At 40.6% G+C, this 14,241-nt stretch overlaps 1 protein-coding gene across 1 annotated transcript; it reads left to right on the top strand.

The window, feature by feature from the left end:
- The first annotated feature begins 6,387 nt into the window (after positions 1-6,387).
- Positions 6,388-9,379, top strand: LOC140725548 (transmembrane epididymal protein 1-like). The gene has a single exon (XM_073041152.1). It carries the CDS (start codon positions 6,447-6,449, stop codon positions 7,368-7,370), a length of 924 nt encoding a protein of 307 aa, XP_072897253.1. The 5' UTR covers positions 6,388-6,446; the 3' UTR covers positions 7,371-9,379.
- Positions 9,380-14,241: the final 4,862 nt, after the last annotated feature.

The raw sequence follows: 14,241 nt of genomic DNA, 5'->3' as shown, positions 1-14,241 counted from the left end.
CCCAACAATCAAGTCCGGATGAAAAGCTTCATCCTTGTGCCTTCTTTTCTCGCTGACTGTCCCCCGCCAAGCAGAATTACAATGTAGGAAATCGGGAACTACTGGCGGTCAAGCTAGAATTGGAGGAGTGGAGCCACTGGCTGGAGGGGGCAGAACACCTATTTATTGTTTGGACTGATCATAAGAACCTGGGGTATATTCAGACTGCCAAACATTTGAACTCCTGCCAGGCCCATTGACATTATTTTTTGGACGGTTCAAGTTTTCCCTCGCATACCATCCAGAGTCCAAGAACAGGAAGCCGGACACGCTCTCCCGCCAGTACAATACACTTCCAGCCCATAGACTATCCTCCCACCATCCTGTGTGGTAGCAACCCTCACTTGGGAGATTGAGTCCGTAGTAAAGGAAGCCCAACGGGATGACCTTGACCCCAGCAATGGACCTGCCGATTGCCTTTTTGTGCCTGATTCCGTCAGATCTCAGTTTCTCCGGTGGGGGCATACATCTCGGTTCGCCTGCCACTCCGGGATCTTCAGCCTAGATTTCATCACCAGTCTACCCCCTTCATATGGAAACACCACCGTACTCACTGTGGTAGACCTGTTCTCCAAGATGGTGCATTTTGTAGCCCTCCCTAAACTCCCTTCTGTTCAGGAAACCACAGACCTCCTCATCCGGCATGTCTTCTGCCTCCATGGAATCCCCATGGACATTGTCTCCGATCGAAGTCCCCAATTCATCTCGCAGGTATGGAAGGCCTTCTGTCAAGCCTAAGGTGCCTCAGTCAGCCTGTCATCCGGCTTCCACCCACAGACGAATGGGCAAACGGAATGGGTCAACCAGGACTTCGAGGCGATGCTACGTTGTATAACAACCAACAACCCGTCTACCTCACGTGGGTTGAGTACGCTCACAACTCTCTGGTTAGTACTGTCATCGGAAGGTCTCCCTTCGAGTGCTCCCTTGGGTACCAATCCCCTCTGTTCACTGCGTAAGAAGAGGAGATTGCGGTGGCATCTGTTCAGGCCCATATTGATCGGTGCCACAAGGTTTGGGAGGACAAGCGCACGGCCCTGCTCAGAGCAGCCCATCGCAATAGGAGGATTGCCGATCAAGACCAGACTCCTGTGCCTGAGTATCGACCTGGGCAGATGGTGTGGCTTTCATCCAAAGACATCCCTCTCAAAAACGAGCCTAAGAAACTCGCCCCTCATTTCCTGGGACCTTTTGGGGTTGAAAGTATCATCAACTCCACAGTAGGTCCAATTTAAACTACCAAGATCTATGCATATCCACCCTACTTTTCATGTTTCCCAATTAAAACCACTTTCCATCAGCCCCTTGTGTCCTCTGACCGAAACCCCTCCACCCACCTGGATCATCAACAACCATCCAGCATACACCGTCCGGCGGCTACTAGATATGTGCCATCGTGGCAGGGGCCTCCAATACCTGCTCGACTGGGAAGGGTAGGGCCCAGAGAAGCATTCCTGGGTTCCCTGCTCCTTCATCCTGGACCCCTCCCTCATCCAAGATTTCAAGCAGGACCATCCGGACAAGCCTGGAGGATCGCCTGGAGGCTTCCGTTTGGGGGGGGGGGGTATTGTCATGGTCCCATCTGGCAATGCCCCATCTTGCTATTACCTCCTTAATTGGGCTCTAATCCCTTCATCTGATTTTCAATCATTCCCAGTTCCACTAATTACAACACACCTGGTTCCTATTAGCGAACATAGGATAAAACTTGGGCATCACAGCCATGCTTTGCCAGTTCGTTGGTTGACTAGTGTGAGTAAACCTCATTTCCCGATTCCTTTGGACTGTCAGTTCTAAGCACCACATCATTTTCTGTATACTCTACGTAAACCTTGTCTCTGTAAAGGCTCTCCTGGATACCGGTTCCCTGTTCGCGATGGTGCTAATGCCTTAAAAACTCTGCCTCCGCGCCTGTGTCCTGCACTTGGGTTTGTCCTCAGACTCGTTCTTGCAACAGGTAAATTCTATTTAGAAATGCACCAGGAGAGGGAAGATACATCTGTGTCTAACTATAAAATTTAAGGATGGCATCTCCTAAGAACAATGAAGTTGCGAAGTTTAGCGACAGGCTAGATAGTAGACAAGTATTCAGAACCTGGCAAAAGATTGCTTAAAATAAGGTTTAGAATATAGATTCTGAGAATAGATGAGCAAGACAGACAACTTTGATGAAACAGTTATTTATTGATTGATTAAGATCTAGCCGGGAATAGGACATTCTGCACCGACCAGCAACCGTCCCCCTCGTTCCCCCCCCCCCCCCCCCGATAACCCTAGCCTAATCAAGGGACAATTTATAATGATCAATTAACCTATTAACCGGCACGTCTTTGGACTATGGATGGAAACAGGATCACCCGGAGAAAAAACACTCATTCCACTGGGAGGACGTACAGACTCTTTATGTCAGAATTGAGCACTGAACTCCAATGCCCCAAGCTGCTATAGCATGACAATGCCATGCCACCCAAGCATTACTGTTTCATAGAGTTATCGTACACTATAGCACAGAAACAGGCTGTTCAGCCCATCCAGTACATGCCAAACTGTTAATCTGCCTAGTCCCATTGACCCGCATATGCACCCATGTGTACTTATCTAAAGTTTGTCTTAGATGTTGCAGCTGGACACACATCCATCTCTTCTGCTGGCAGCTTCTTCCACACTTGCACCACTCTCTGTGAAGAAGTTTCCCTTAAATGTGGCACCTTTCACCCTAAGCCTATGACCCCTTACCTGAGGGGAGGAGCCTGCATGAAAAGTATTTACCCTATCTATACTCATAATTTTGTATATGTCTCTCAAATTTCCTTTCACTCTCTTGCACTTCAGGGAATAAAATCTTGGTCTATTTAACCTTTCCCTGTAACTCGGGCCCTCAAGTCCCAGCAATGTCCTTGTAAGTTCTCTCTGTACTCTTAACCTTATTAATATCTTTTCTGTAGGTAGGTAACCAGAACTGCACACAATACTCCAAATTCAGCCTTGCCAATGTCTTACACAACTTCAACATAACCTCCCTAAAAAGATCAATTAACTGATATAGAATTAAAGTAAATGTTGATCTCTTACAGGATGTGTTTGAAGAATTATTAAAGGGAAATAAGGAAATTACTGGGAGAAGACATTAAAAGCAGCTTAATTATTATCTTTAATTTATGCAGGAAGTCCAGTTAAACAAAATTGTCAGCAGAAGGGATTTAGAGAAAAGGATTTCTAATGTGGTGCCATGCAATTTAGACATATGAAACTTCATGTGGTTCATTTCATACAGTGGAGATCATTTCTTTCCCATTAATTGTCTTTGAAAATCAAGTAATGAGATTAATAGCAAAAGATGCTAGAAGTGCCCCACAGATCAGATAGCACTTGTGGAAATAGTTAATGTTTCAGATATAGGTCCCTTTTTCCTAACTGGAAAGGTGCTGAGTTTATAATGGTGTTGGTTTATTATTGTCACATGTACCAAGCTTTTTGTTTTGTTGATATAACCATTTACCTGTAGTGCAACACTTTATTTCTTTGTCCAGATCATATATTCTTTTCACATTAATTGAAGTGAATTTAACACAGAAAATAGTTTTAATCAGTTCTGAATAGATAAGGCTCACAATTTTATCATTTAGTACTTGGACTAATTTTCCTTTCCAGTTACCAGATGCAAACATGAGGTAAAGAAGCAAGAACATCTTATAACTGATTCCATTTTTAATTCTTTTGTTGGCTGGTGATTTCCATTTTGTCCTAACTTACCTTTTATTATCCCTTCCCATGTAAATTTTTGAATTTTGTCATAAGTTATTCGATAGTGGCAGCAATGCAATAAAGGGCAATAGTAAGTTAGCAGCTCTTTTAATTGCATCTCTAGTTTACCTTTTGAATTACTTCATGCTAATATTTTCACCTTATAGAATTTTAATAAAGCCAATAAATTTTTCAGAGATGTGCTGCGCAGAAGGGAACAACAGGTAGGAAAAGTGTATGACCCTGCTGGATGATTTCCTCAGTTCAGCAATCCAATCTATTTGAGAAGGTAATTTTTTTTGTACCAGTAGTTTTGTGATTTATCTAATCAAACACTCAGATCCATCATTTGTTTATTGCACCATACGATTGTTTTACCATTTGTAGTACCTCACCACTAAAAATCCTCTATCATTCTTGAATCCATATTCAATTAACTTCCACATTCCCATCTTCCAACCAAGCCATCTTTCTCTTTTTACCTATTATGTTTATTTGTAGCCAAGTGTCATCTGCAGTACTGATGTGGAACTGTCTATTTATTCGTTTATCTTGATGATGAAAAACTGAGGTCTTAAGAACCTTGGAAAACAACTTTAGTAGTAGAAGTTGTAGGTTTTTGACTACTTAAGAGAATAAGCATGGGATGTGGATTGGAAAAATACCATTGTTTCTTTATCATGTCCAGATCAGGAAGTTTGACTATTGTAAAACACAGAAGCATGAGATTCTTTGATAAGCACTCATTTCAGCACCTTACTATAAAGTGTTTATCTTCTTAATCAGGCTTGTGTTGGCAGAGGCCAGTAAATGATTCATTTTCCATTGTAAATCCAATGAGTATTTTTGATTTCCAACTGGTTAATTATTCCAATGTTTAGCAAACACAGAGAAATAATGGACCAGGGAGGGGCAAGGAAACAGGATCAGCACAGTCATCATGGTCTACTCACTTTCATCTCCAGGTGAATAGTTAAATAATAGCCACAGAGACTTAATAACAGTTCCTTGCTTATGATGAACCCTATGACAAAACAAGAGACAGTTGTTGAGAAGAACAAAAGAACTGTTTTCACATTTCCTTGCTTCTGTGAAATTACATATTTTGTGTGTAGTTTATTATTGTGATTATTACTGGAGTTATGTGTGAGTGTATGGTCAGAAAAGAATCGTGAAATCCAAAGTAAAGGTTGTAAAGTATTTAAAATATGCAATCACAAATAAGCAATTATCCAAAGTATGTTCCAACACAATCAAATATCCTCTAGTTTAGATTAAACATATATTTAGTAACTGACTATACTGAACTCAATCATAATTCCAACTTCTTTTGCAATTCAGCTGATCAGTGATTGTGATAATCTGCTGTAACCCAAAACTTCATTGAGATGTTTGAACAAACTTGCACTCTCTCTGATTGACATAATAATCTTGTAATCCACAATCTACGCTTATTCAAATTTTTAAATGCTGGAGGAGCAAGGGCAATAAGTTCAACAAAAACAATGTATGTTTTGTGGAATATGTATTCAGGTGAGAATAGAAAATCCATTAGGTATGATTGGTGATAATGTGAGTATGAGTTTAGAACTGAATTGAGAAAGGAAGTATTTGTTTCTGCCTTTACTAAACATCAACCTATGTTGCCAAACATTTTTGATGGAGAAAGTAATACGGAGTCAATTTTTTTTTCCAGTGACCTTGAAATTGTTGTTTTAAGGGAATATTTTTTACTCCGTCATGAAATTTCACTCTTCACAATATTTATAATGTAAAGAAATGCTGCAGGCAATTGTACACAAAACTTCATTATCAAAAATGAACATGTTAGACAATTAATTTAACTTTTATAAGTCAACACAGATAGTATTCTCTCCTGCTGTTGGAATAATACCGAGAGAGAAAAGACTGAGCCTACAATCCAAGGGAGCCTTTATTCCAAAGGAAAAACTTTAACATTGCAATCAGGTTAAAACATCAGGACCGTATTGTATGAGAACGAAGTTCGAGTCGGGTGTTTGAGGATGAAGGCTTGAACTTACGAACCTCTGACATGGAAGTATCAAGGAAACTCGTTGCCTTTTATGGATTAAGACTCCTTTTCGTAAGGAATAGTGGTGGGAAGAGGTGATGGTACTAGGGTGGGAAGTCCTTCCGCGAAATCTGAACGAAGTCTTTAAAAAAAACCTATGCCTAACTCAAGTGAGTAGCTCTGTGGGCATTACAACATTTGACAGCCCTAGAGAAAACTATCCTGAAAAAGCCTTGCACCTTCAAAATGCCTTTCACGAAACGTGAATTGCCCGCTAAATTTTGGCCAGTTTGCCGAACAGAGTAATTTTTTGCTGGATTGTGAAAGGGTGCCTGTCTTGCACATCGCGCTTCTTTTAACTTTGTCCTCCGAAAAGTGCAGGGTCCGTTGTAAAGTGTCATTTATTTCACGCTGTAATAAGCCAACTCCCTGTTCAAATAAAGTGGATCACTATCCTGCTAATAGTCTCGGGTTGAAATACGACAGGTGCTCGACATAGGGCGGAGTAAAAGGCGTTCCCAGGAAACTGGGTCTTTATAAAAAGCAACCTGACGTTCCGAATCAGCGAGGTGGTTTGACAAGTTTACTGCTGAAACGTTTCTTCGCTAAAGAAATAACACTCGGCCGCAACATGGGCACGTTTATTGGTCACATCTCGCCCGGACTGGCGTTCCTTTCCTTCGGTATGCTCTACGCCTTTAAGTTTTCTCTGATGGTGCTCAAAGGTGAGAAGATCCCAGCGGTATCTCCTCCGCGGACGCCTGGATTCAGGAGCTGTCTGAAACGGATTCCTGTTGAGGGAGTGATGAAGATTGTGTACGGTACGTTGGCGGTCATGGCAGAGTTCTTTTATCCTCCCGGAGTCTATAAAATGATCCTTTACAACAGAGAGAAGCCAGATTACCCATTCGTCCACCCTAACGAATGGCAGCATGCTACTATGTACGCCTATTTTGCTCTCAGTGGCTGGGTGGACATCATTAGCCAGGCTTGCCTGCCAAGACGCTTGTTCCTATTTGAAAGCATCGCCATCGCAATTCCATTTTATATGGAAGCCTTGCTACTTTACAACCACATGCACGGCAAGGAACTGGTGGAAAATTCAGTGCATTCGCTGCTGCTTCTCGCCTGCTTCTTCGTTTGCCTCGTCCTCACTGTAGAACTGTGGAGACCGAATGACCCTATTCTGTGGTTCACCAAGACATGCCTGGTGATGACTCAGGGAACTTGGCTCCTGCACGCCGCTTTCATTCTTTACAAACCATTCACAGGTAAACCCTGGAAGTCCAACGATATGGCCAATCTGATGTTCGTCACTAATTTCTTCTGCTGGCATATTGCACTGAACATACTTCTCCTCCTTATTTTCTTCTTGCTCACTTCATTCTGGATCAGCCGGTGCACTCGCCATGGTAGAAACTCATCTTTCCAGTGGACCAAAGAAATGTTCGTCTTTAATCTGACAAAGGCTGATGGTGCAGTTTCCCGAGCAGAATATAATAAACTGCGGGCAGCCGAGGAGGAAACGCACTTGCTCCAAGAATGTGACCCTTAAATCCCGCAGGAATAAATTCATCTGCTGGGTGGAGTAGGGGTATTTTGATGCAACGAGGTCAGAGCGGATCTGCCTCCCGTTTTCCAGATGTCCTCCCTTTAAGTTAAAATTCACCTCCTACTCTGTACCTCCCCTACTCCCCAACTTTGAACTACAGATTTTTAAATTTAGAAATACTAGCTTGTACTTTTTATTTAATTTTTTAAATAATTTAATTGTAAAGGCAGATATAAACTTCACAACTAGGAAAAGAAAATCTTGAACATTTTGCCTTTTATTTTCTTATGCGGTATTTAAATGTCCATTGATATCAAACATTTTTACACTTATTGTAGGAAAGTTAGGTTTGATGATGTGCAAGTATTGGTTAGCAAATGTTATGGCTCACTTTAGACTGAATATTCACAAAAGAACCTCAATGGCTACCCTAGCTATTGGTTAACATTTAATTGTTTTCATCATCTAGATATAATGGCCCTTTGCAATATTGTGCAGTGCATCTCCTCTATAAATACCAATAGTTTTTATTTGATAATCTCTTTCCCATTCCCTGTTCTCCTTCAAATATATTGGGATATGTTGCATTTCATTTTCCAATAAACCAATTCCAAACCCCTTTACCCTTTTTGTATTGACACCCAAGAGGAACTGATGGTGTAGCTCCATTTAAGAGTTGACCTTTTTCCTGACCCAGATAACAGCTAGAGTAGGAGAATAATGAATGGGCACCAATGCCAAATGTCCATCTCTTGCTAAGAAGTTGTATGCAGCACACCTTGACATTTAAAAGCTTTCCACTTGTTGGGCATTCAGGGCCACTGAATGCACTGCTATTATTGTGACTGTGCTGGACCTTTCTAACACCTACATGATAAGGACAGGATTGTCCTGCATTTGAGGATGAGTGCAGTTCTAGCCAGGGATAAGAAGCACAATGGACAAGGTAGTCAATTTGCTGCACAACTCTTGTTGTGAATGTAGCATGAGCTGCAGTTGTGCAATGTAACAACTTACTAAGACTTCATTGGCAGCATTTCCCAAACTCATGACCTTCAGTGTATGGAAGAGCAAAGGACATGTAAATACATTCACCTCCAAATTCTCTCCCAAGCATCCTGATTGGATATACAGTATATCATCATTCCTTTATTGATCAATTTGTATTGACATCCAACCAAATATTATCAAAACACCACTTTCACACAACTAAGTGTAATGGATCATCAATACAATCTCAAAGACAATTAGGGATAAATAACAAATAGAACTTTACCAACAAGCCCTTATCCTGCTTTCATGCAAGAAAAATTCTATAAGTGCATACATTAATCTCCGTAGAATTCAATTTATGATTTTGTGCTATAAAGTAAAAAGGAAAACTTACAGAGTTATTTTGAAACTTGAGTTGCTACGATTTTATAGATCATGCCATTCATATAGTATTCTATTCGGAACTCAGCTAAAGTATAAAGAAGTCTTTAACTGACAGTCAAATAATTAAAATCAACCAGAACATGGAATATTGTGTATGGCCCAGAAGAAGATATTAAGCATCTCAAATAAAATTTCTAATTTTTGCAAAGTGATTTTGATGAAATTTTGCATTATAGTTTATACATTTACTTTGAGAAATAAAATGTAATAATAGAAAAATATACACTGATAACAAAAAGCTTGTTCTTCATGTAAGTGTTTGAATAGAAACAAATGCTCTTATAAGTAATACAAAGGCTGCTGCTCCAAAGTGCTGTGGGCCGATTTTCTCTTGTTGTTTGTTATGGGTGAAACTACATGGTGACCAAAGCCATTAGACATCAAAACAGAATATGCTGGAAACATTTTGCAGATCAGGCAACCTATGTGAAAGAGAAACAGAATTAATAATTCAGGTTCATGACCCTTCATGCCTTTATTTGGGAAGCAATTACAAGGGAGATTAATGAATATCTCCATCTATTGTTCCCTTTGCAGTATTTCTGGCTTGAAGTTTCAATAAATCTTTTAAGGTGCTACTGTGTATTCCTTTACCTAGATTCTTCAATATATACAGCTCTCATGTTATCTAGTACTGCCCCTAGAGTACAAGTACACATCAAGTATTCCGTAATATTTTATATTATGTTCACCATCTGTCCTAATAATCCGCAGTATTGTAGTTTTGATTGCTTTACAATTTGTTTTGAGTCTGCTGAACTCTTCCACGTTTATATTTCCTCTTCAACTATAATGACTAACTATATTATCCCTCTCTTAAATGATGTAAGTATATGACTGGAATCAATATTTCCTCTCAGTCAAACATAGTAGGAAGTTGGAAGTCAGATGCTCACAGTCATCTGATTGATAATTTTCTTTGGTCTGAAATTTCACTATTTGTATGTAACACAATCTAGCTTTTTTGCTTCAAAATATTGAAATGTTTAGTAACTTGAAAGAAGCAAAAAAAGACCATGGAACTCCTCTGAAATGAAATAAAGGAGTAAATTTTATGTATTGCTTCTTGCTGAAAAGGTGCAATCTGAAATTCAACAGTAGTGTTTTTGCTATTGCCCAGTATAAAGCTAACTTATTGAAAGTATACTACTGCCAGCTCCACTAAGGTCCATTTAAGTTAGCAGTGGTTAGAACACTAATAAATTCATGCTATTGCTTTAATTAGACCCCATCACATTGATTTGATGCATACCACCATGTTATTTATAATGTAAACAGAAAACATTGGCAACACTCAGCATGTCAAGCAGCATCCACAGAAAAACAAGTCAACTTTCTGGAAGAATACACCATTTAATGATTTTATTCCAGCTTTCTAGCACTTGTACTTTAAAACTTTTTATTATACAGTACACACCTACTACTGTGTGTAGTATCCACATGTTCAATATGTGATAGGGCAAAGGTGGGTTTATTATTTGGGTGTAACTGTATTATTTAGTTTTCATCCTCCAGAAGATTGAGTAAATACTTATGGCATTTTTCTAATGATATTGAGAGGCTAGCAGACTAGCATTCTGTTAATGAACAAGCAGCTGTAATCCTGAGTTATAGGATAGTAGCTATTAATACAGAGGAGACCCTGTATTCAAAATGTCTTCAAATGAAACAAATTATGGATATCTGCTTAAGCAAATACCACTAAAAGAGAGCAGGACAAAGGTGGTTTAGAAACTGCCATGATCATGAGACATTGTTAGCCAGATCATTGAGCTATGCTAATGGCCTACATCAAACCAGGCATCAAACATCTTCACTTGTATTACACCATTGTAGCAGAGATCAAGAAAGCTTCTGACTGGCTGCTTTGTCAGTATATCAAATATGATCATAGGTATATTTGTTCTGTCAATCAATATTTGGTATGTTTGTATTCTCAGAGTCAACTCACTCAATACAGTGATTTACTTTTCTTTAAAATAATGTTTGATGGTCTTGCTAGCTGAGATATAACCTTGTTGTCAATATGTAATTCAATTACATATTCCAATTGTTAAACTATGCAGGTGTAACTATTGAAGCTTTATCCATTATCTTAGTGTTTAAGAATATAAAAAAACTGCATAATTTTAATTCAGAGAGTTTCTTTCAAGTGATTCTCTCAGCAGGCATTCCCTACCTTGCTACTTGTGCAGAATAAAGGTATGTTATATTTAGAGCTCTAGTCTCTGTGTGCTTCATTTAAAGCCACAACAGTGGTTGTCCGTATGTGATGGAGTCAGTTGTATGGGTTAATGGGTGATGATAGTCCATGAGTGGTATGAATTATTGAGCAGTAGTGGTCAATAAGTGATAATGTTAGATTCATATTGGTAGTGGCTGATAACTAATGGTAATCCTTGAGTATTGGTAGTTAATATTTAGTAGTTTTTGAGTGTTGTAAACTGGCTGGTGGCGATCAATGGATGGTATTGCCTGATGAGTGACAGCCATAGTGATGATTGATGGATGATGATGATGAGCTAGGTATGGTGATGGTTAGTGAATGCTGGTGGTTGATGAGTGGAGGTCAGAGTCACTGATTGCTGGTGTTTAATAGATGGCAGTTGAAGGGTGTAAATGATAAAAGTCCAGTGGTTTGGTGGTGGTTGATGATCGATAGGTGATGATGAAGGATGGCTGACTGGTGTGGTCAATGCATGTCAGTGGGGGGATTAGTAGTTAATGGCTGGTGGTCATGCTGTATGTGCTGCTTGTGATTAATGTGTAATGATGATAATCAGTGGGTCCTGATGGTTACTGCATGGTAGATTGTTGTCATTGCACAGTGGTGGTAGTCATTTGATATGGTCATGCTCTATGGTTAGTGATGACAGCCAAGGTGTGGTGCTGTTGATTGGTAATGGTGGTTAAAGGTAATAGTGGGTTGTGATGATGTTGATGAGTGATGGTGGTGATCAGAGGATTGGAACACTTTGATAGGTGAAGATGATTTATGAGCACTGGTTTTGATCAACAGAATCAAAAATATCAGTGTGCAGAAGCAAATCCTTCAGCCCATCCTCTCTGGGTAGGCCCATTGTCTCTGCCTGCTGTTGCACTACTGAACTCATGTCTGTATACCTCGACTCAATTCTAACCACCTTTGTTCATTTCCTTTCTATCTGCAGTACATCTACGACACTTCACATGCTCTCCATCTCCTCACCACTTTCAATTCCCTGACACTGCCTCATTTTCATCATGGATGTGCTGTCCCTATAGAGTAATAACCCCATCAAGAAGGCCTTAAAGTTCTCTGCTTCATTCTCAACAAAAGATCCAAACTGTTCTCCAACACCACCATCCTCTGTCTGGCAGAACTGGTCCTCATCCTCAACAATTTCTCCTTCGGCTCCTCCCACTTTCTCCAAGCTTAAGGGATAGCCATGGGCACCTGCATGGGCTGTGGCTATATATGCCTTTTTGTTGGCTACACAGAACAGTCCATGTTCCAAGCCTTTCCTGGTAATGCTCCCCAACTCTTCCTGTGCTACACTGATGACTGCATTGGTGTTGCTTCATGCACCCATGGTGAGCTTGTCAATTTCATCAATAGTGCCTTCAACTTCCACCCGGCGCTTAAATTTACCTGGTCCATTTCTGACATCTCTCTCCACTTCCTCGATATTTCTGTCTGCATATTTGGAAACAAACTGTTTTCAGACATCTTTATAAACCTGCTGATTTCCACAGCTGTCTTGACTATACCTCTTCCCACCCTGTCTCCCGTAAAAATGCTATCCCTTTTGTTCAGTTCCTTTGTCTTTGCCACATCTGTTCCCAGGATGAGGCTCTCCTTTCCAGGACATCGGTGATGTCCTTCTTCAAAGAACAAGATTTCCCTTCCTCCACATTGATCTTCCCCCAAATCCTTCATTTCCCAGACATCAGTGCTTGCCCCATTTTCCTGCTGCTTTAACAGGGATAGAGTTTCTCGTGTCCTCACCTACCACCCATGAGCCTCCGCATCCAACACATCATTGTCCACAACTTTTAACACCTTCAATGGGATTCTACATTTTTACCCCTCTCTGCTTTCAACATTCCCTGCATAATTCCCTGGTTCACACATCCTTCCCCACTAATTTCCCTCATGATGCATCCCTTCAAGTGACAGAAGTGCTAAACCGGCCCTTTCACCTCCTCTCTTACCTCCACTCGGGAGTCCTTCCAAACAGTCCTTCCAGATGAGGCAACACTTCATCTGCAAATTTTTTTGGATCATCTATTGTATCCAGTACTCTTGATGTGGCCTCCTCTACACTGGTGAGACTTAACATAAGTTGGGGGCCTGCTTTGTTGAACACCTCTGCTCCATCCACCAAACACAGAATTTCCCAATGGCCAACCAATTTAATTCCAGTACCTGTTCCCATTATGAAGTGTCAGTTCATGACCTCCTCTTTGGCCGGGATGAGGCCACTCTTAGGGTGGAGGAGCAACACCTTGTATTCTATATAGATAGCTTTCAACCTGATAGCATGAACACAATTTCTCTTTCCAGTATTTTTTCCCCCTACTTTTCTATTCCCCACTCTGGCCTCTTACCTCTTCTCCTCACCTGCCTATCACCTCCCCATGGTGTCCTTCCTCTTTCTACCATGCTCCACTATCTCCTATCAGATTCCTTCTTCTCCAGCCCTTTACCTTTCCCACCCACCTGACTTCACCTATCACTTTCTAGCTAATCCTTCTTTCTCTCCACACATCTTTTTTATCTCAGTGTCTTCCCCCTTTTCCAGTCCTGAAGAATAGCTGGGCATGAAATGTCAACTGTTTATCCATTTCCATAGATGCTGCCTGACCTTCTGAGTTCCTCCTTCATTTTGAATGGATTTCCAGCATCTGCAGAATCTCCTGTCTTCATCATGTGTGTCTTTTAGCTCTGAATGAGCTATCTAATTAAATCCACAAGCCTATAATTTTCCACAGGCACATATTCTTTTTCCACATTGAGCATTAACCCAATTCCTTTTAGAAAATGCTGGCAATTCTACTACCATCAAAATTCAGTTTTTATGAATTAAGAAGAATGAGACTATATATTCTACACGCACGCACGTCCAAAGCCCATAGGAAAGATACTGAGGTGAGTGGGCTGAGGCAGTAATAGGAAGAGAAGCTGGACACACTGGAGACCAGAGGAGCAGTTTTGCCATTGGATATGTGGCTGAAAGTGAATTTTGGACCTATTACTTTGGAAAAGATACGAAAGGTTGCAGCAGAGAAGGCCCAAGGATTCCTTGCAAGGCATGGCAGAGACAAATTCAGAAAAAATAATTAACTTTCTGGCCAGTTTATGGTTTGTCGTGAGAGAGCCCTATATCAGTTTCAGATAACAGTCAGCAAAGATGAAGAGCTGCAGAGCAAAAAAAAAGGTTCAAGCTGCTGAATA

This window comes from Hemitrygon akajei, chromosome 3, assembly GCF_048418815.1.
Source record: "Hemitrygon akajei chromosome 3, sHemAka1.3, whole genome shotgun sequence".
NCBI classification, from domain to species: domain Eukaryota; kingdom Metazoa; phylum Chordata; class Chondrichthyes; order Myliobatiformes; family Dasyatidae; genus Hemitrygon; species Hemitrygon akajei.
Note: the sequence above shows the minus strand (reverse complement) of the source record. Positions and strands in the feature narration are given on the sequence as shown.

Excerpts from the sequence above, each read along its gene's own strand:
- LOC140725548 (XM_073041152.1), top strand. The coding sequence starts at position 6,447 with ATGGGCACGTTTATTGGTCACATCTCGCCCGGACTGGCGTTCCTTTCC.